Source organism: Phascolarctos cinereus, unplaced genomic scaffold, assembly GCF_003287225.1.
Source record: "Phascolarctos cinereus isolate Bilbo 61053 unplaced genomic scaffold, phaCin_HiC Scaffold_4;HRSCAF=312, whole genome shotgun sequence".
Taxonomy (NCBI): Eukaryota; Metazoa; Chordata; class Mammalia; order Diprotodontia; family Phascolarctidae; genus Phascolarctos; species Phascolarctos cinereus.
Window position 1 is genome coordinate 651,170,461 of NW_027555847.1, and position 23,765 is coordinate 651,194,225.

At 37.0% G+C, this 23,765-nt stretch overlaps 1 protein-coding gene across 3 annotated transcripts in view; it reads right to left on the bottom strand.

The window, feature by feature from the left end:
- The window catches only part of TOP1MT (DNA topoisomerase I mitochondrial), an 81,494-nt gene that overhangs the window by 12,169 nt on the left and 45,560 nt on the right, over positions 1-23,765 (bottom strand). For 2 of the 3 annotated variants that reach the window (XM_020994859.2, XM_020994860.2), the window contains 9 exons: positions 21,570-21,685; positions 19,249-19,370; positions 15,730-15,852; positions 14,542-14,729; positions 10,119-10,263; positions 6,928-7,071; positions 6,373-6,558; positions 958-1,026; positions 185-299 (listed from right to left, as the gene is read on the bottom strand). In XM_020994859.2, the coding sequence (XP_020850518.2) occupies positions 185-299; positions 958-1,026; positions 6,373-6,558; positions 6,928-7,071; positions 10,119-10,263; positions 14,542-14,729; positions 15,730-15,852; positions 19,249-19,370; positions 21,570-21,685 (1,208 nt within the window). The remainder of the gene's footprint in view (positions 1-184; positions 300-957; positions 1,027-6,372; positions 6,559-6,927; positions 7,072-10,118; positions 10,264-14,541; positions 14,730-15,729; positions 15,853-19,248; positions 19,371-21,569; positions 21,686-23,765) is intronic. The other variant, XM_078153803.1, reaches the window with a different exon arrangement.

Below are 23,765 nucleotides of genomic sequence, written 5' to 3' on the forward strand. Positions count from 1 at the left end.
GGAACTGAGGCACAGAGAAGTAGAATACTCACAGGCAGCAGTGGCAGGACCCACATTCAGCCCAAGCACCGCTAATCTTGTTACACTGCAGCAGCAGCAGCAGTTACAAAAGGCTAACAAACTACACTCTTCCTTCCCCCCCAAGCACTAACAATCCAATCCACACTGTGGGGGAGCTCATTACCGCTGGTCAGTGCTTTCAGCTGCTCCTGCAGGGTGATGGACGCATTATAGGTCCTGAACACCTTGGCTGTCAATCCATCCATCAGGTCCTGAAGATGCTTGTTCAAGGTTGAGGTCTGAAAACATAAAGGAACAAACGGGTTTTAAACAGGATCTTCAGGAATGCCATTATTGCTTACTTTCTGTTTTCAATTTTTAGCAGATCAGGCAGACAGGGAGAAAGGAGAGCCTGAGAAGAGAGTACAGAACACCAAAGGACATAAAAGGAGTAAGAGAGCCTTTCTAATTTGGGCAGGCTGCACACCACTGATTGTATGATCTTCTACCAGTCCTTGCCAAGAAACCAGCCTCTGAGTAACGACAGTCACAGGGACAGAATTCAACCTAGCCCATACTTGTGACAGATTCAAATCTAACCATTGTCTGGTTTACCCTCTGCCTGCTACTAACACATTATTACACTATGGATATTTCAAGGTAAGATTTTCTGCACCATCAACCAAGATTAACACAATAACAAAGAAACATTCAGTGTGTGATAAATTAAAACATTATTTCTTGTCAAAAGACTTTTGTTAAAGCTATATTTAATAGACATGAATCTATTATTCATGTCAGCTTTGAAATGCTGTGTTCTATTTGCTGTTCTGTAACATTCAGTCAGACCAATGTTACACAAAAAAATACACTGCAGAAGTGACAATGACATTTTATGCAATCAGTATGACATGAGTAGCAAAGTTAATAGGAACCATTTTTTCCCCAAAAGCTCACATTAAGTCTATCAAACAGATCATCCCCTGGGTCCTTGTTCTCCATGAAGAGCTGCAAATTCTTAAATACCTGTAATGAAGAGAAAAACCCAAAACATGTATGAACACAATGGATGGTTTCAGAACAGACTCATATTGAAACACGATGGGAGTTGAGAGAAGGCAGGTGGCATACAGGAATCAAGCTGGTGACCAGAAAGTCCCCCATTTATTTTAATACTTCAGGAATCAATGATTTCACTTGAGAAGGTGCAATGTCTACTGATGCTGATTACAGTCACTTCATGGAAGCCTGACAGGAGTGAATGAATTGTTGTAAAAATACATTCATCTCCTGGTCTCTCACCTGGAGTCTCTCAACACTCATCTAGATGGTTCTTGTGATCCTTGGATGACAGCTATAGGTGGCTATTGCCAGGTCCACATTAAAAGACTTTCCAACTTGGCAGAACCTGTCTTAACGTATGTTCTGCTAGCATAGCCTTCAAGAACCCAGAGTAAGTGGAAACTAATGACTCTATGAGAACATCAAGAATCAATCAAACAAAATCAAAAGAATGAAAAAATAGAAGAAAATGTAAAATACCTCACTGGAAAAATAACTGATCTGGTAAATAGGTCCAGGTGAGGTAATTTAAGAATTATTTGACTATGTGAAAGCCATGATCAAAAACAGCATCTTTCAAGAAATTATCAAGGAAAACTGCCCTGATGTCCTAGAGTCAGAGGGTAAAATAGTAATTGGAAGAATCCACTGAGCACCCCCCAAAAGAGTTCCCAAAATGAAAACTCCAAGGAATATTGTAGCCAAATTTCAGAGTTCTCAGGTCAAGGAGAAAACACTGCAAGCAGCCAGAAAGAAACAATTCAAATATCGAGAAGCCACTGTCAAAATGATGCAGGACTAAGCAGTTTCTATACTAAAGGATCAGAGAGCTTAGAATGACATTCTGGAAGGCAAAAGAGCTTGGATTACAACCAAAAATCAACTACCCAGCAAAACTGAGCATAATCTTTCAGGGGAAAAAATGGACATTTGCCTTTGGTCTAAGAGAAAGATGACCAAATGTAAACATGCTGACATTACTAATGAAAGGATTAAATTATCCAGATTTCTCTCTCAGTTAAAAAATACCAACTGCTTTAAGTAAGTGAGGCTAATTAAGTTAAGCATCTACTTAAAGCCACTCTGCAAAAGGGATTTTTTGGTTACTCCAAAGGTAGACAGAATTCAGGTATAACTGGATCCAAAAGTTCGAGTTTGTAGATTATGTTTAAATTAATCTAGGGGAGCAGCTAGGTGGTGCAGTGGATAGAGCACCAGCCCTGGAGTCAGGAAGACCTGAGCTCAGTTCTGGCCTCAGACACATAACACTCACTAGCTGTGTGACCCTGGGCAAGTCATTAATCCCAACTGCCTTGGAAAAAAAAAATTTTAATCTAGGGACTCCCCCTCCCCCATTATAACTGACATCAAGGCAATGTGTTTAAACTGCAAAAATAAGTTTTTGGGTTTTTTTTAAACTCTTTTAAGACACTGATCGAGGCTTTTCTATCATAATCTTAAATGCAATCCCTTCAGGATTTCAGTAATTTATTTTATTGTTTAATTTTACTGTTTAATTTTAGCATTGTAAATGTTGTCTTTGTAAGTAAAGTTGGTGAAAATTATGAGAGAAATACTGTTCTCCTGCTCTATAAATGATTAAATGTTAACTCTCTTCAGATTCTGAAAAGTAAGGAACAGCAGGAAAGGAAGGAGTAAGCAGTTACTAAGGTGTGAATAAGTCTGGGGTCAAGTGAAAACCAGGAGAATTCACAGCTTGAAGGATTCACAGCTTGAAGGAAGGAGGGACTTCAGGGTTCTAGGACTACCCAAAAATCCTAGGATAAGGCAGAATCAGAGATTCTCTGTGTGTGTTGTAAGCAGAGAAAAAAGCAGAGCTCTGAGGCTGAAGAAAACACTTCAGAAGAAATAAAGAATCATGGCATCTTGCTCAGAGCTGATTCAAGACCTCCAGAAAGAGTTCATCTGTTCAATTTGCATGGAGTACTTCACAAACCCAATGACCAATGAGTGTGGCCACAGTTTTTGCCATGGTTGCCTCCTCAGGAGCTGGCAGGAAGCCTCTACTCCTTTCTCTTGTCCAGAGTGCAAGAATGATTCCCAGAAGAGGGATCTCAAAGCCAACGTGTGATTTGAGAAACTGGTAGCCATTGCCAAAAAACTAAGACCCATGCAGGACGTGGCAAGTGTGAGGTACATCAGAAAGTGGAGAAGCTATTCTGCGAGGATAACCAGCTCCCAGGAGCATGAAACTAACAGACTGTGTTGCACAGATGAGACTGCTGAGAACTTCAGGGTGAAGCTCCAAGAAACTGACTGATTTGTGGAGAAAAATGAAGAATGTTGTTCGACCAAATGGCCAATGAGAAAATTAAATTTACACATGGAGGAAGAAATAGAAATTCAAAAGAAGAGTATTTTGTATGAATTCCAGAAAATGAAATAATTCCTAAATGAGAAGGATGCAAATTTATTATATCTGCAAACATGGGGAACAGCCAATTTAGAAAGCTCGAGCAAGACAATTAGTGAATTGTCCCACCATAGTCAAGGATTAAGGAAGAGGATTATAGAATTGGAGAAGGAGCGCAAGAAAACCAGATCTGTATTTGTTCCAGGTTATGAAAGGAGTGTTAAATAGGAATGAATTTGTTCTGCAAAAGGAATAGAAACTTTCCATATATACATGACTTTCTGTCCCATCCCTGGAGTTATGGAACGGATTTTCAATTTGAAAGTGGACATCACCCTGGACTGCAACACAGCTGATCCAGGTCTCATCATATCTGAGGATCTGAAGAGTATGAGATATGGAGGCATCTAGGAGAAAGTACCCAACAACAGCAGGATATTAAGAGATTTTGTCCAAGTTCTTGGTACTCAGTCCTTCATTTTAGGGAGATATTACTGGGAGGTGGAGGTGCCAAATAACACTATCTGGTGGGTTGGCATCTGCCCAAAAGCAAAAGAGTTTCAAGACTTCTGTGTGCTTAAGACTGTAGAGATACACAATTCCTGCTATCTTTATGTCCTGGCCCAGCACAATCTTTATTCACAAGTCCATACAAAATACCAGCAGGTCAGTGTGCCCAACTTCAAGGTAGGCATTTTCCTTGACTATGAATGCAAAGAGATATAATTTTATCATGTGAAAAACAGATATCCAATTTATACTTTCCCTACCATTTCATTCTCATGTCCCCTCATGTCCTTCTTGTCTTTCTAAGAAAGTCTTGACAAATGATTTTTCTCTCACAATCTGCCCCTAATTGAGAGAGATCCAGGAATACATACTGATCGGCCAAATGGACTTCAGGCACTATATTACCCCAATTCCTGTGTACTCTGTTACATGAAAATAATTGTACCCACTCACCCTGCTACAACTAATAACTTTGCCTATTTTATCTTAGTATGCTTTCTCTTGACTCCAGTAGAATATAAGCTATGTTTTGGGGTTTTTTTGGGGGGTGGAAGGGAGGGCAAGGCAATCGGGGTTAAGTGATTCACCCAGGGTCATATAGCTAGTGAATATCATGTGTCTGAAGCTAGCTTTGAACTCAGGTCCTCCTGACTCAAGGGTCGGTGCTCTATCCACTGCACCATCCGGCTGCCCCCATGAATATAAGCTATGTTACATCAGGGATTGTTTCATTTTGTTCTCTGTTTACCCAGTGCCTATAATGTTGCTGAAATTTAATAAATCCTTGTTAAATTCTATTAAACGTTGTTAATTACTCATAGACACATAGGATGACAGGTATTAAGCTAGGAGGGAACTTGAAGCTAGGGGAAGTCAGTGTGCCCCATTTAGATCTAGAAAAATCTAACAGAATAATAAATAGTTAAAAATTAAGAATTTGAATTTTATAAAAAAAAGATATGTATGTAATTGACATCTATTGATTTCTAAATGAAACTCACAAGAAATATGCGCTTTTCAATTCTGAATGCATTTGAAAAAAACCAAACATGCTGTCTTAAAAAGCTTCTAAATAAATGAGAAAAAACCCATTAATTTAAAATTCAATCTTTATTGACTATGAACCAATAATAATTATAATCAATGAAGAGAATCTATAGTCAAGATTCACCCTAAAGAAAGACTAAATAAAATAAGCCTAAAGCAAGAGATTAAGGAAAAATAACAGAACTAATAAATTGATTTGTCAAAGGAAATGACAACAATGAGGTATCAAGCAAAATTTTTGGACTAAAAACAAGTCAGTTCTTAGAAGGAAATGTATATTACAAAAATATACAATGAAAATAATTTAATACGTAACTGAAAAAGATCAAACTTAAAAATGGACATTCAATGAAACAGAGGACTTTCAAACTTTCCTGATGAAAAGACCAGAGCCAAACAGAAAATTCAATTTTCAAATAGAAGACTCAAGAGAAGCATAAAAAGGTAAACAGGAAAGAAAAAACATGTTATTCAGTAAGGTTAAACTGTCTTCTAACTGCTCCAACAGAGATACAGTTCTTAAGAGTTACAAGTATCACCTTCCCATGGTGCGATGTAAATTGACTGCTTCCATCTTGAGGAGAGAGGAAGGGAGAAAAATTTGGAACTAAAAATCTCATTATGTTAAAAACTGTCTTTATATGTAACTGGAAAAATAAAATGCTATTAATTTTTTTTTAAAAGAGAGAGAAGAATAGATTAGTGAAAAAGGTAACAATCTCATTGTATTCTGCCTTAGTCAGACTACTTGTAGAATATTATATTTAGTGTTGAGCATCACATTTTAGAAAGGATATTGATATGATGTAGAAAGGATATTGATATGATGTAGAATGTCTACAAGAGAGTGACTATCTATAAGGATGGACCTTAAGAATATAGAAATCAGTTGAAGAAACTACAGATACTCAATTTAAAGAACAAAGATAATTTCAAATATTTAAAAGATATCAAGTGGAACAGGAATTAGTTAAGACTTGTTCAACTTAGTGCCAAAAAGCAGAACTAAGAATAATGGCTGGAAGCTACAATAAGCATAGATATATGGAAAATCTTTAATTAGTATTATCTAAATAGTTATCTAATAATTAAGAGTTATCTAAAATTGGACTAGCCTGCCTTGTGAGTTAGTAGCTCGTTCTTCACTCAAAGTCTCCAAGCAAATGGCCTGAGGACTACCTGCTGGGAGTGTCACAAGGGGATATGTGGTCATGTATACATTATGGTACCTGAGGTCCCATCTAACTCTTAGATTCTATGAATTCTATAAGGGAAGATGTGGTAGAGTTGCTAGATTCCATTTTCACTGCAACATGCCTTAACCAAAATTAAAATACCAAAAATTTTAAGAGTACAGCATGATAAAACAAAGTACTCACTGGCTTTTCAACAGGCACTTTGTTGTAGTATCGGATACAGTCCTTTCCCAGGAAGTCAAATTCAACAACATGTTCCTGCCCATCCAACTCATGGTGTAACTGTATGTGTTCAACACGAAGAGAGCAGCAGCCAACCGTATCTGCTGTCTCTCCTTCTTCTTTCTCATTACCAGCTCTCAGGGCCAGCTAGCCACAGGAAAGAAAAGGAGACTGAGATGGAATTGTTCTAACACATCTTGTTACCACACTCAACAGGTTCCAACCTTATACATAACAAAGAAAATTCCTTTGGTCAGAGTATCAGCAACATTTGTCAAACTTGTTCTTCCTCTATTCCAATCATTAAATAATAACAACTAACACACAAAACTTTGTGGTTACAAAGAATATTACTCTAATATTGTTTCCTTTGATCCTCTCAACCACTGAGGAAGGTGTTACAATTAGACAAAGTGCAAAGATCACTAGACCCATGTCAGAATTTGGTATTGATAATGAAAAATAAGTATTTTTGTCTAATAGTAAATTCTACTAAAGACTCTTCAAAAACTTTACCTTATCAATGAAATAAAGGGCTACAGCTCTTTGTCGTTTTCTCATTTCCCTTGATTTCCAGTCAAAACGGTACTGAAAACGGATTTTGTCTACCACACCCTTCAGGCGTCGAGCAACTTCATATTTCTGCCAGTCCTTCTCCCCCTGGATAAAGAAAATAACAAAAATCTTCCATATTTTCTTTCAATCTTTACCTCAGGTAATGGTTTGTGGTAGAAGGAGAAGGGGAAATCTTCAACCACATTAATTCCGTATTTTTTTATATTACACCAGTGATTTTATTGGTCTATGGAACACCTGGTGAAGAAACTTCCTCTATCAATGTAGTTGGACGTTTCTGCTACTCATAGTCTTAGGAAGTGGCCTGCTGGAGTCAGGAGGACCCAAGTTCAAATTTGGCCTCAGACATTTACAAGCTATATGACCCTGGGAAAGTCACAAGACCAACTGCCTCTAAAAAATAAAAAAGGGAGGGAGGGAGAGAGAGGGACAAAGAAAGAGAGAGAAAGAGAGAGAGAGAGAGAGTGTTTTCAAAGGAAGAAAGCTGTCAATGGCCATATAAAAAAATTCTTCAGATAACTAATAATTATAGCAACAAAAATTTAAGCAGCTCAAAAGTTCCACTTCACTCCCATCAGACTGACAAAACTGACAAAAACAGGAAGATGACAAGTGCTGGAGAAGCTGTGGGAAAACAAGCTCATTAACGCATTATTGGTGGTATTGTGAACTGACCTACCAATTCTAGAAAGCAATTCATAACTACTTCTCAAAAGTCACTAAAGCATACATACATTTTGGCCCAGTAATACTACTTTAAGGCCTCTATCCCAAAGAGATCAAAAAAAAAAGGGAAGACAGACTCATATGTACAAAAATATTTATAGCATCTCTTCTTATAGTGGCAAAGAATTAGACAAAACTATGCCATAAAAATGATGAAAGAAATAGTTTCAGTGAAACATAGGAAGATTTGCATGAACTGATGCAAAGTGAAGTAAGCAGAACAAGGAGAAAAATTTATACAGTAACATCACTCTAAAAACAACTTGAAAGCCTTAAGATCTCTGATCAACGCAATGACCAACCATAATTCCAGAGGACCCATGATGAAGTACTTCCTGATAGAGAGATGATGGACTAGGACACAGAATAAGACAATATATTTTTTGGACATGGCCAAAGAAATAATTTATTTTGCTTGACTATGCCTTTGTTACAAGTTTGGTTTTTCTTTTTTTCTTTTGAATGGTACAGATAGGAGGGAGAGAAAACTGATGTCTGTTCATTAACAAAAGTAAAATTTAATTCAAAAATTTCCATAACGAATGGCTATACTTCATCATGCCCCAGCTTCCCCTTAAAAAAAAAAAAGATGGCAGAAGTTTCATGCAAGTGTGGGAATTATGACTTTTGTTGTTTCAAGCATTTCTAAACTACACTACTATATCTTCTATCTTAGGTAGACACTGGAGTGGAGAAGGAAGGGTACTTGCTAAAGGGTAATAAACCATTCAAGTTAGGTAAGCATTGGATTTAAGAACAAGGGATAGAAAAAAGTAGTTCAAAAGAGGAGGGCTGAGCTCATAGTGTTAACATGGAAGCAGCTGTAGAGGTGATGTTAATTTGCTATGAGTCCATGAGCAATAGGATGACTCCAAGGGTGTCAGACGGGTAATTGAAATACCGAATTGCAGGGCCAACAGATTTTCAGGACGGGAATACACTGGAACTTAAAGATGGGTTCCTTAACTTTACTGCCCTCATATAAATATGTGCCCACTCCTTATTTTTATATTCCCCACTTTTGAAGTTTCACCATTACTTACTACAGCAATGTTACAGTCTCCTTAAGTCAGACAGTTCTCTAACAACTTGATATATGTATAAAAGTGGTGGCATGCATGATTTACAGAACTGAAGTATTCATTCATGTCATTATGTAAGTACCATGTAAGTACCACTGACTCTCAGATCTTCTGATGGGGAATAATATAACCAAAACAGTGTTGAACTTTGGGTCAAGAGATTGCAATTCAAAATCTAGTTCACCCAACTATAAACTGTGTGACTTTAGGCAGTAATTTAACTTCTCCATGCCCTATTTTTCTTATCTATAAAATGGGGAAGATACTAATATTTGTACTACCAACCCCACAGGGCTGTTGTGTGTAAAAGTCTTTGTAGAACTAAAAATATTACATAAAGGTGATTTATTATCATCTTTTTGAAAAATTTATTATTTGTTGCCCTAAGATACCAAGTGACTTGTCCAGGGTCACACAACATGCATATGGCAGAGGTGAAAATTGAACCTAGGTCTCTCTGATTCCAAAACTGGCCCTCTAGCCACTATGCCATGTTGCCTTAAAGATCCTATACTACAGGGGCAGCTAGATGGCACAGTGGATAAAGCATCAGCCCTGGAGTCAAGAGGACCTGAGTTCAAATCTGGCCTCAGACACTTGACACTTACTGTGTGACCCTGGCCAAGTCACTTAACTTCAATGCCTAGCAAAAACAAAACAAAACAAACAAAAAAGATCCTACGCTACAAAGAATATTTTAACAAATGATGACAAACAGCTTCTGATCTGAGTTACAAACTCAACTTTTTTTGATTGGGGGAGGGAAGGGAGCAGGACAGAGGGCACAATAAGGAATTTCAACTAACTGAAGGTCAAAGAATACTTACAAAGTGGTTGGTAATTTCAATATGCTGCCAAAATTAGCCTCCTAAAACTTCAATGAATTATCATCACCACATTATTGGATTTGTAATTTTGTGGGTCCCAATTTTACTGGCTCCCCCAAAGCATATCACAAGCCTTGCAGGAATATAGTTGAGCTTGAGACCCTATGGTTGAAAAATTCATCACCTGGCAGTCAACCTGATGACAAGCCTGTTGGACAGGCTAGTTCTTAGATAAAACAGTCTGCTGGCTATATTTCAAAGAAAACTTGGGACATAAAATACAGAAAAATGTTGAATATGTCTCTACTCCTACACCAGGTCTAGCCTGCTCCCAGCCAGATCAGCAGCATCCAGAGAGGTACTTGCTGGTCAAATGAATAAGTATGATTTCTTATTTGCTTACCTCATGCCATATCCTTGGATTTCTAAAAAGACTGGCTTAGAAAAAGGAAAGGTTTACAATTCAAAAATACCTTCAACATACTTACATACAGACCTTAAGCTTTGAGCTGGGGTTCAACATGATGTATTTAATGGAATTCTGGATGTTCTCAGTCCATGATGCCAGCCAAGTGACTGTGTTGTCAAAGCGTACTTCTTTCCATTTGTGACCTGGAGGTGGCTCTGGTATTTTAGAATCCCTGGAAGGAAAAAGCCACATCAGTTAGGTTAATTATTTTACAGGTTCTCTTTTCTTGTAGTTATAAGAAAATGATTAATCAAATCCCAAAGTTTGTTATCTGTTCTTCAGTACTATTTGTCTGTACCACATATTCCTGACTTTGATCACATCTCTGTTTGGTATCATTCTCTGTTTCTCATGTGCTGCTGATTTTATCTCTTTTATTTCAAAAGTTTGTAGGCTCCTTAAGGGCAGTGTCAGGATTTCTTATGGCTCTTGCAAAGCCCAGCAATATTACTCTAAGCCTGAGAGAAAGACCCTAGCATCCAGCTATGGACAGTTCTCTCTCCAAAAGTCACTTAGAGCAGAGATCTAGGCTGATGTATCATGAACTGCCCTGCTTGTGAGGCAGCTGAGAAGCTTTGAGATTTGGCTTCTAGGGAAACCACCATAAAAAGGGAAGGAGTTAGAAAGTAAGCAAAAGAGAAAAATAAGGGGAAAAAAAGACTGAAATTCCCAAAGACCTCATAAGGTCAAAGATGTTGACCATAAGCAGATAAACCAATAGGGAAGCCATTAACAGTAGAAAGAAATCAAATCTAGTAAACAACTTATATGCTATAAAACAAAAAAGGATTTTAACACCAGATGAAACAGAGGATCTTATGAATTTTAAAGAGAGTATGAAACCACAACATACTGTTCCTGGATGGTATACAAGACAAATGAGAATTGAGAGCAGAATTTATGGCCTACACAGGAGAAATAATTGGTGGAACTGAAAAACATGAATCCACGGTGGCAAGTCTCAAAGAAGAAACAAAAGAAAAAACAACTGACTAGGAATGCAAATACACATAAGTGAAAGACAACCTGCAAGAAGAGAAGCAAAAAGCAATAAATAACATTAAAATAAAACATGATCAAACCAGGAGAACACCACACATAGTAACAGAAATATTGTACTATGATCAACTGTATTCTAAGCAATACAATGATCTAAAATAATTCTGAAGGACTTATGATGAAAAATGCTATCCACCTCCAGAGAAAGAACTGATCTTCTGAATGAAGATCAAAGCACATTTTTTAAACTTACTTACTTTTTTTTGGGGGGGGGGAGAGGAGTCTGTGTTTTCTTTTGTGACATAGTTAACATGGTAATATTTTGCATGACTGCATATGTACAACCTGTATCATCAAATTGCTTGCCTTCTCAAGGAGGGAAGGAGAGAATATGGAATTCAAAATTAAAAAAAATAAATGTTAACAATTGTTTTACATATAATTGGGAAAAACAAAATTGTGCACACACACACACACACATATATATATATGAAAACATGCTTTCCATTTAAGCAAACTATGTAGATCTCAAGTCCTGTCTAAGCACCACTTAATGGTTATTTTTTGGGCTCTTCAGGCACAGAGTGAATGTAAATAATAACTGTTTCTCTTTTGGCCAGCAACCCTGAGTGTCTTCTCCTTCCAGTTTAATTTTTTTTTTTTAATTAAAGGGGCCATCCCTTGACTCACTCCTTAAAGAGGCCTATTCACTGAATGGGCATTGCCTCACTCAAAATAAGAACCTGAAAAGACCTTAGCTGAAAAGGGCCAAGGTCTCCCACTGCATCCTGGGCCATCTCTAATTGTCCTGATCGATACTTGGCCACTGGACCTAGATGGCTCCGGAGGAGAAATTGAGGCTGGACTTTGCACAGCCCTCTCTCACTCAAAAAAAGTCAACTGCAAGGCATGTCATCATCATGTCATGGTCATCTCACAACTGATCTCGAGACAGGATTCTTTCAGAGAACTTAAAAGATTACAGTTCTCCCCAGAAGATCACAAACCAAAATCTGAACACTATAATGCAAGAAAACTGCCCAGAATTTCTGAACACAGAAAACAAGTTGCTAATTGGAAAAATCCAGAAATCACCTTCAGAAAAAACTCAAGGCTACAAAGTTCACGACAGATAGTAGTTAAATTTAACAACTGCATTGAGAAATAACAAATTTTTCAAGTGACCAGGAGAAAGACCTTCAAATAAAAAGGAAAGGAAATTCAAATAACACACGACTACTCTGTACCCACAAGAAAACACAGGAGGAAATCAAATAATGAGTTCTGGAGAATGATGAAGCTCAATAAGTAGCCCAATATGACCTACCCTGCAACTCAAAGTTTAATCGTAAATGAAAAAACATGGTTGTTTAATAACAAAGAGGTATTTGAAACATACTTGATAGAGCATTGGGTCTGAAGTCAGGAAGACCTGAATTCAAATTCAGACTCAGACATTTTTTAATTGTGTGATCCTGGATAAGTCACTTAATCTGTTTGCTTCAGTTTCCTCAACAATAAAATAGGAATGATAATAGCACCTACCTCCCAAGACTGTTGTGAGGATCAAATGAAATAATAATTATAAAGCACTTAGCACATAATAGCATAATACAAAAGGAAAGAAATTATCTCTGGAAAAGGATACAGAAAATGAAATTTAAAAAACTTATTGAATAGGAAACTAGTGAAAAATTAGTTAAAGGGGAACAGACGAAAGGTATTCTACTTATCTAAAAGTGAAAAAAAAAAAGAGGGGAGGAAATAAATTACCAGATAAAAGCAGGAAAGAAAATGGAACTAATAAGAAAATCTCCAAAGGGAAAAGGGGAACAAATTGTGCAAGAAGGTGGGGAGGAGGACAGAGAATCAGGGGATGAGGGAAAAAGGGCCAGTGGGAAGGATACCTTAAAAAAGACTGAGCTAAAGCAATTAGGAAAAAAAACAACAGTACTGTATTTACATCAGAATAGGGGGAAAAAAACCCTAACTTGGAAAAAAAAAAGCAATTTTAGAGACAAATAGAAAATATAAACCTGATTCTCATAACTTTAAATGGGAATAGATTACACAATACAATAAAATCAAAAAGAGTGACAGAGTGGATAAGAAAACAAAACTCCAGTGTCTGTTGCTTACAAGAAACACATTTAAAAAAAAAAAGACATACATAGAATAAAACTGAGTTGGAAATTTTTTTTTACTATCCATCAAGAGAATTTAAAAAAGCAGGAGTTGCAATCATGTTATCCTCAAAACAAAAACAAAACACTCAAAGAAATTATTTGAGCCTCAGTTTCTTCACCTATAAAATAGCAGACTGAAGTGGATTACTTCTAAAGTCCCTTCTAATTTTAAGTTTATGGTCTTATGAAACAAATTTGCTTTCTTTTATTGACAAGCTGAGAGATATACTGATATGCTGAGAGAATTGGTATGTGTAACATACATAAAATTTTAAGATGACTATAATCATTAAGCATAGTACTAACTAATTATTCATTTTGGGGAGACACAGGATTTATCCCTTTCTGAAACTTTATTTGCATCTGAAAGACAGTGCTGATAATGAGAATGGATTAACTTTCTCCTCAATCTTGTTCAGACCCCACCCAAGTGCAAAAGCCCAGTAGTGTTCTACTCAGGTTTGGGTGGGGATATATTCTTTGATTAGATTGCTCTAGACTGCTGGTGGTTTGGAAGTAAATTACATAATAAAAATCAAGTCCCCTAGCCCCTCATTAGAACAGGTCCACCTCTCATTATAATTTTCATTTTATCTTATTACTTGTTAATAAATCAGACTCAATTACAACCCTCAGGCACGCTCACTCTTTTTTTTTTTTTTTGCTTTTTGCTAGGCAATTGGGGTGAAGTGACTTGCCCAGGGCCACACAGGTAGTACGTGTTGTGTATTGTATGTCTGAGACCAGATTTGAATTCAGGTCCTCCTGACTTCAAGGCTGGAGCTCTATCCACTGTGCCACCTAGCTGCCCCAGGAACACCCACTCTTTCAAAGGCACATAGAGTCCAGTGGGTTCCATGAGAGATCTTTGGCATTCACGAGTATCACTGAACCCTTGGATTAATTTATTGCTAGTATGATTAATAAAATGATTAATTACCCAGAAATTATGTCTCTTGAACTTTCTATATGTTACAGATACAAGGAATAAAATATTTATGCTCTTTATTCATTTTACTTTTCTGAATGTAATTCAGACCCTAGAAAATGCTGAGTAATTTTTAAAAATGATCCTTATGTTCTAAGTCAGATACAAATTTTAACCAAGATCAATTCAATTCCTAGAACTTAAATTTTATTTTACCATTATACTCAAGCTAAGGGAGAATCCCTTTGCAACTCCTCCTCCTACCCTCCTATCCCTAACTCAAAACACATCTTTATTCTAATTTTAATGGGAAGGTTGTACTGAACCAAAAGCATACCTGCTGCAGTTTATGATCACATCTTCTGGCATTATTCTTTTCTTCAACATCCCCATTTTTGGATGGTCCCCACGACCACGAAATAACCCTGGTGGCTCAGTCTTGAAATTGCCTATTTTCTCTCTGTGGCCATCCAATATACAGTAGCCAAACTCTTCCTGAAGTCTATCTGCCTCTTCTTTTAGCTTCTGAGTTAGTAAAACATCATACACATTAGCAATGAGCAGAAAAGGACAAGTTTAAGTTTCTTAAACTGGACAAAAGAGTCACCCCTTAATTAGCCCAAACTGAAGTCTACACTTACATTTAATTTTCCACGGGGTCTCAAGAAATCAAAAGTTTAAGGGAATCGATGAATTAGAGTGATATACAATTACTGAGGGATATAACATAGAATTTATCACTATGTTATCTCCAGTCACGTTAGGCTGTCAATGACAACAGAATTTTTCAAACTAAATTTAATTAAGCTAAAAGAGGAAAAAAAGTCAGTCTAATTTTTTTTTTAATTTCTGAGTTAAACTTTAACTATCAATACAACTATTGTTAAAAAATTGCTTTACCCATCTCTATTCAAAGCTATTTTTATTTCTTGTAAGAATTGTAATTTCTTAAGGATTTTAATGAACTTCAAACTAAAAAAAAATGAAGTTATGGTAGATTTTTCTCAAAGGTTTGGAGAAATATTTATATAAAACAATGCAAAAAATGAAAACCATATTTCACAGTGGACCAAATTACGTACCACTTTACTATTACGTTTTATTCATTTATCACATTCTTCAGAGGGGAAATGTTACTAACCACATTCCTCTCATTAAAGGTAGACCTAGTTTTATGTAGTTATACGTGTTTCTAAAAATGTGTAAATGACATATTTTAATATCCTAGGAGAGTTTACTATTTAAAAGAATCTTATCCTTTTATAAAATGACAGTTAATGAAGTAAATAATCACCCCCTAATTTTATCTTTAATGTAATTAAATTCATGCAATTAAATTTGCTTAAAGTGTATCTGCATGAAAATTGACTAGGAGATATTTCAAGTATACACAATATTTATGTCTTTGGTAACCAACCTCCTATTGATGGTCTGACTGAATGAGTAAGATGAATGAGTAAGATGAATTCCTCTAACACAAATATCAATAAACGAACAACTCCAAAATTTTAGAACGCATCCTAACCTGTTTCTCTTCTTTGGGCAAAGCTTTTCGGGCTTCATTTTTGTCAACAAAGTACTTATGGATCTCTGTGAAGTCACATTTGTCCAGGCGCTTGATTATCTTTTTCTCTTCCACTGTCATTTCCTGTGCCAAAGCCAGAAACCAATATAAAGCCTTTCTTACTCATCAACTTCAAGCTCCATGATTTTATCACGTGGGTGCCCCAACAACTGATGCAGAGACTTTAGCAGACAGTCTTCATAACACTCATTATCCTGCTGCCAACCTCTGGGTGAAGAGGTCCTTCCAACAAGCTTAGCAAGCCTGGTGCTCCAAAAGAAACAAAGTCCATCACCAGGTAATTACCTGAGGCTTTTCCAGTTTGTTAGAACTGCTAGAAGCCTGCACCCCAATGGCATGGAGAAAATCCATAACACAATGAATCATCAGAATAGACCATCTCTTATCTATAACTAAAAGGACAAAAATGGACCCAGTGAGCAGGACATAACCTTGTTATTTGGGGAGATAAAGGAATTTCCTTCCCTAAAAATTAATGGGTCAGATGAGTATTCCTGAGAGATGGACTAGAAACAAAGAATGTACTAGATGACATCAAGGACTAATAATTTAAGATAACTATTATTATTGATGACTCAGTACCTAAAAATATTAATATCATCTAAACTTCATAATGAAGAAATGAGGTGAAAACCAAGGCTGCTCTTTTTAGGAGCTTACACTCTAGGACCCTTCGGCCAGTACTTTAAATATATGCCACAAGTAGGAGGGCGCCATATATTTAATGCCTACTGAAAAATTAAAAGCTTCTATATTAATTATGATCAAAGGAAAAATAACTGTCATGTGTTTATGCCAATACATCTATGACCCCTGATTTCACAGGTGCGCCAGCACAGATTATGTTCATTTATAACTTAAGTCTTTGAATGAGAAAAGTAAGCAACTTGTCCAAAGTCAGTAAGAGACAGAAATGGGATTTGAACCCAGGCCTTCCTGAGTTCCAACTTTAGCATTCTACCCACTATATCATGCTGACTCCTAACAGTTTATTGTTTAAAAAAAAAAAATAAAAAGCTTACTCTAATAAGATTGACTTGCAAATGAGACAGTTGTCAATAATGATGACAGCTAGCATTTATATAGCACTTTAAAGTTTATAAAATGCTTTACATATATTATTTCATTTCCTCTTCATAATAACCCTGTAGGATATCTACAATAGGTGCCTATACTTCCTCTTCTCTTCCTTCTTAACACTCTACAATGTTGGTTTTCTGATTCTAAGATCAGTCATCTATCTACTACACCAGACGGCCTATATAAAAAGTCCATAGCTACCTCTATTATAATAGTAAAAATCTGAAAATGGCCTATATAGCCAACTTTTGAAGATTAGTTGAACAAGCTGTGGTATATTTTCAACTCAATTCGAGAAACGTTTATTAAGCACCTACCATGTGCAAGGCACTATACTAAAGGATACAAAAAGAGGCAAAAAGTTCTTGCTCTCAAGGACTTACAACACAATGGGGGAGACAACATACAACACACACACACACACACACACAGAGCAAGGTATATACAGGATAAATAGGAAATAATTAACAGAGGGAAGGCATTGGAATTAAGAGGGCTGGGGAAAGTTTCCTACAGTAAGTGGAATTTTAGGTAGGACTTAAAGCAAGCCAGGGAAATCAGTCATCAGAGTAGAGGAGGAGGACATCCTAGGGATGGGGGACAGTCAAAGAGAATGCCCAGAGCAGACAGATGAGTGTCTTGTCTGTGGAACAGCAAGGAGGTCAGTGTCACCAGATCAAAGACTATGTGCTGGGGAGTAAGGTGTAAGAAGACTGGAAAGGTAGGAGGTGGCTAAGTATGAAGGGCTTTGAATGCCAAAAAGAAGATTTTGTATTTGATCCTGAAAGCAACAGGAAGCCATTGTAGTTTATTGAGTATAGAGGTGACATGATCAGGTTTGCATTTTAGAAAAATCACTTTAGTGGCTGGAGAATGGGTTAGAATGGGAAGAGATTCAAAGCAGGCAGACCAACCAGTAGGCTACTGCAATAGTCCAGATATGAGGTGATGAGGGCCTATGCCAGAGTGGTAGCAAGATCAGAAAAGAAAAGGAGACTTTTTGGGGGATTTTCATTTTCACAAAAATGAAATTGATGGGCCTTGGCAACAATTTGGATATGGGGGATAGGTGTATCTGTGTGTGAGAGACAGTGAAGAATCCAGGATGACTCCTTGATTTTAAGTGTGAGGGACTGAGAAGATGGTGATGCCCTCTATAGTTAGGGACAGAGTGCTTAGGGGGAAGGATGATGAGCTATTTTGGACATAATGAGTTTAAGATGTCTACTCAATATCCAGTTAGAGGTGTCTGGAGGGCAGCTGGAGAACTGAGAAGACTGAAGGTCAGCAGAGAGGTTGGGGTAGGAAAGACAGATTTGACAATCATAAGCACAAAGATGGTAATCAAATCCACGGGAGCTGAGGACATCACCAAGTGAAGTAGTACAGTGGGATAAGAGAAGAAGGGCCAGAACAGAACCCTGAGGTTTTGGAGCATGATCTAGAGGAGGATCCAGCAAAGGAGACAGAGAAGGAGCAGTCAGATAGGCAGGAGCAAAGCCAAAAGAGAAAGGTGAACCAAAAACCTGGAGAGAAGAGAGTATCAAGAAGGAGAGGATGATCAACAGTGTCAAATGCTGCAGAGAAGTCAAAGAGAATGAGGACTGAGACAAGGTCACTGGATTTGGCAACCAAGATATCATTAGTAACTTTAGATGTCAATATAATAGAACATTGACACAGTATTTTGTTTGGCTTTTGTGGTAAATTTAAGAGGAAGGGAAAAAAAGATTTAAGATATAAAGAAATGGTGTTAAAAACCAATAATTTTATGACTATTAAAAGACTACTTATATTTAATACTTTTAATTCAGTGTCCTTATAGTGAAAATAAATCATTATCACAGGCATAAAAGCTATTTTTATAGATCTCAAGAAGCTAAAAGGAAATTTCATTTCATTTCAGATGATAATTTTTAAGAATACAAAGCAATGTGGAACGATATTCAAAATAATGCAGAATGAAGAAACTGGAGGGAGAAGAGCCAAAATACAACAAAAACAGATAAATGCTGCCAAGGGACAGAGTTTGGAAGGGAACACAGAAGATGAATCTTATTGTTGTGAATCTAGTGAAGGTATTTCAAACTTGTAAACAGTTCCGATGATGACTCTTGTTGATCATTTAACCTTACTAGGCCTCATATCCCCCATGTGAAGTGACAGAACTGAACCAAACAAGCTATAAGATCCCTTCAAGCTCTACATCTTATGACCTAGGTTGGGTATAGTCATATTAGAATTTCCATTTCTGTGTTAGCTTTTTATAAAGTTTTTTATAATGAAAATTTATTAAAAGGAAAAAAAAGGCAATTCAGTACAAGACTAAAAAAAAAACCCAATCTATTCAATCATACACATACATTCAAGACAAAATACCTTTCGCCAGTCATTGAAGAAGTTATTTTGAAAAACTTCCTTTGTGGTATATTCATGATCCAACATTTTCCCATAAAAGGTAGCAATCTCTTCAGTTGCTAAACTCAACTTCATAGCATTTCCTGTGGAAATTAAAAGGCCAGGTTCACCTGCAGTGTTTGCTGCTTATTCTATGGTCCTACTACTTCCAATGTCAATGATACTAACACTGTTCCTTATCATTTGTGTTCATTTTACTTCAGCACCAAGAGGTTTGTTTTGTGCATAAGCTGGGGGCGGGGGAAGGAGAGAGAACTTATGAAAATCTACAAAGATTCTTTTTCTCCTCCAAAAGAGTCCAGTCTAACACATATCAAATGTTCAATAAATGTTTGCTGAATTCAACTGACAAAGAACCCTGACTTAAGAATATCTGAACTTTCAAAATTTACCTGATTTCACTAGGTATATTAGCAAAGCTAGATTTAAGCCTCCAGAACCAGAAAAATATGGACAGATAAGGCCAACCAAAAGATCTCCAAAAACGTCCCCATAAAATAAAACAGCAGTGAGATAAAAGCAACAATACTTCTGAAATAACTGGATCTTCAGGAGTAAGTTTAGAAATACAATGGATATTCCAAGTACCAAGAAATAACATGGCTTAATGGATAAGTAATATGAACTATGGGCAGTGACCCCAAACCACGCAACATTTTGGTGCCTCAGTTTTTCCCTCTTGAAAACAAGTATTCTGCTTTCTCTCAACAGAAGCTGCAGGCTTCTTGAAGACAGAAACCATGTCTTATTAATTTTTTTATCCATCTCTGTTGCTCATCACTATAAGCCTCTGTATATAAAAAGCACTCAATAAATGTCCGTTGAGTCAACATTGTTGAACTGAATTATCAATCAAAAAGCATTTACCATCTGTGCTAAAAAAGGGAAAGGCAGAAAGAAAGAACAATAATTACTTAAAATAATTTTTAACTCAACTAGCAATAAAGATAAAAAGAAAAAAGCCCAAAAAACTTGGTATCAGTGACAACAATAAGAGGTTGCAGGACTAATAGAAAAACATTATGCACTACACAGAAGAAGCCTCTCTTAGATGCTCCTGTTGCTACAAAGAGCAGATTAGACAAATGCAAACTGATGCTGTAGGAACTTTCACTGTCTATTTATGGATGTCAGAAAGTGGAAAGGATGCTGATACATAGGCATTAGATGGAGGCATGAATCAGTCAGTATTTGGTGGTGTAAAATGTTAATGTGAGTTGGTAGAATGTGTAAAAGGAGGATGATCTACAGAACCTGAGACATGGTGAGAGATTTTGGTCCTCAATTTCCTCACCTTGTGTAATTACTGCGGTATCCGTGGACGTTCTCAGGTATTTGTCAGGTGGGGTTGCATTGTGTGTAGCTACTAAGCACATACACAGTATCCTCCACTATGAGAAGCATTTAATGGTGAAGATGTAAAATGAGATCAGGCCTAGTGATGTTTACATGAATGGCAGAAGCTGAATTGGCTCCTTAAAGCAGGATGCTGTTTGTCAACGGCAAGACTGGGCAAACCTAACTAACATACAAGGCCCTCTTCCAGGCCTTGATACCTTTCTGACTGGTACCTACTGTTTGTAGCCTAGGGATTGCAATTACTCAAAAGAACTTGGGTTCTCACAAATAAAACCAAATCTAGATATTTTATTTTTGTAAAATCAGGAGAAGCATTGGGGTTATTTATAACGCAATCCTGAAATATGTAGGAGGGAGGCTAGTAAGTACTAAGAGTATTACTATTATGATACCTTAATTGCTGGCATTCAAATAAACATGAGTACAGAATATTAACATGAGAAACCCATCTTTTCCATTTTGAAATTAGATGGCAGTGAAAAGGATAAAGATTTTGTTCACATGGAGCATTACCTGAGACAAGCATTTTCTGTAATGCCCAAGGAAACACAAAGATTAGACTTGGGAGTCAGAAAAGCAGGGTTTCAACCTAGTCTCTGGCACCTAACTAGCTAGCTGTGTGACTTTGGGAAAGTGACTTTACTTCTGTGTCTAGATTTTTCATCTCTAAAAAGATAATGCTAGTTATATCATGTCACTCCTGTTGTGATCTAATGGCTGATACATGTAAAGTATTTTATAACAGTGCTACATAAATATTAGCTATTATTTTGGAAGACAGGAGACATGCTGGAGAAGAAAGAACACCAGGCTTGGGAGTCAGAAGAACTGAGTGAGCTCAGCTGTTCTAACCCACAAAATTATAAAGGGTAGTGTTTGAAACACCAGATAAATGTGAGCTATTACAGTTTTTTTTATCTTACCATCATAATAGAAGTGAACTTCATCTGGAAGGGGCTCATATAAGGGTGCAAAGTATGGCCCCTTATGTTCCAACTGTTTCCATTTCACACCATCTTCACTTTTTTCCTCTTGCCACCTAAAGACAAGTCACATAAATAAATTCATTTCCTCATGAAGACATTTCTTTGTAGCCAGAAGTGTGTAGAACTGGGAGCCAGTTTATCTCAGATTTCATCCTGGCTCACCCCCAAGTTGTGAGAGCTAAATTCACACCTTTCTCTGGCCTCAGTTTCATTATCTGTTGAATTAGGAAGCTGAACTAAATGATCGCTAGGACTAAGGTTCTAAAGATAACAGATTTAGAGATGTAATTAAAAGGATCTTTGTACAGAAACAGTTATGGCTGCTTTATTTTTAATGGTGAAAGACTAGAAATAACTTATATATCCACTCATATGCAGAATCAGGGAACGGCTGAGCAAGTGGATTATCAACATGATCAAATACTACTGTCCCACTAAAAATAAAAAAAAATAAGGAGATACACACAACAATACAAAGTAGAACTAAAAGTGTATCACATACTATGAATGCTATTTAAATCTAAAAGCACTTAGAAATATCAAGGAACCAGCACTTATTAAACACCTACTTTGAACCATGCATAGTGTGCTGCAATGTGGATACAAGTACATGAGACAGCCTTCGCTCTCAGGAGCTTATACTCTACTGGAGACAAGCAACAGTAACACAGATAAATACAATCTTGGAAGGGAATTGGGGTTTCAAGAAGGGGAGTTAAGGAAGGAATGCATTCAACACTCGTGCAAAAACGTGGAGACTTGGAGATGAATGCTGTATGCTGGCCAGTTTGGTTGAATGTAAGAGCCAGAAGGAATAATGTGTAATCAGCTGGTAAAGACAGGCTGATACCAGATTGTGAAGGGCTTCTAGTACCACAAGAATTTTTATTTAATCCCAGAACCAAAAGAAAGCTAAGGAAGCTCCTTGAGAAGCTTGATCAGACCTGCAGGTTAGGAATAATCATTTGGCAATTGTAATGGAGAGGCAGAGTAGAGAGATGAAGAGACAAAGGAAGTCATTCAGATAAGCGGGGAGGAGGGCTAGGCTGATTCTGGTGAGTGAGGAGGAGGAAAATGCTAAGATAGTAAAATCCAATGGAATAATGATGGTGATAAGGTATTTATTTTGAAATCACTACATCAAAAAACAAAAACAATTTCATTTTTTACAAAGCATTTTTCCACTCTGCTGCAATGTCCCACTCCACAACCAGATCTCCAGATATTAAGTTCCATCCACCCTTTTCCTCTACCTCTAAAGAACCATAATCCTATCACAGCTTCTGGAAAGGGTGTGTCAATTATACTCACACAATCCTAGCGATATCCCAGACCAAAATACCCTTCCTTGGCCACCATTACCCTATATGAGTTGTTCATTTGTTTTAGTCATATCTGACTCTTTGTGACCCCATCTGGGATTTTCTTAGCAGAGACACTGTAGTGGTTTGCCATTTCCTTCTCCAGGTCATTTTACAGATAAGGAAACTGAGGCAAACACTGTTAAATGACTTGTCCAAGGTCACGTAACTAGTAAGTGTTTGAGACTGATTTTAACTCAGGTCTTCTGGAGTTATCCACTGCCCCATCTAGCTGCCCCCTATATAAGTAGCTTCTCAACTATCATGCAAGCTTCTTAAGGGCCTGGACTGCCTCTGATTTGTATTTGTATCTCCATAGTAGGCTTAATACATACTTTTTCATTCGTTCACTCACTCATTTTCAAAGGCCAGAAAAACTGGGAAGAGGTTACCATGCTCTACACCTGCTGTTTTCGGTGCGGCCCACCAAAGGATTTTGGGCAGCCTGAGAAAAATGTAGAGAATGTAAAAGAGAGTAAAGATGTAACAGTGCTTTGTCCATGCCCCACTTAACCCGCCTTCCACTAGTCACTATTGTGCCCATCATGTAACTTGGTGGGTGTACTGCCACTGTGTACTTGCTCCTGTTTGTCACGTGATGTACTGCAACCAATCATCAGTCTTTCTCTAGTCTGAGAAGTGATTTCATGATAAACAAAAATCTTAATAGATGTAATTAACTGATATTAATTGAAATTTCCCTTTTCTAAAATATGGTTTATGTATAAAATAGTTTAATCATTAATTATACCTTTACTTGGAAAGTGAACTG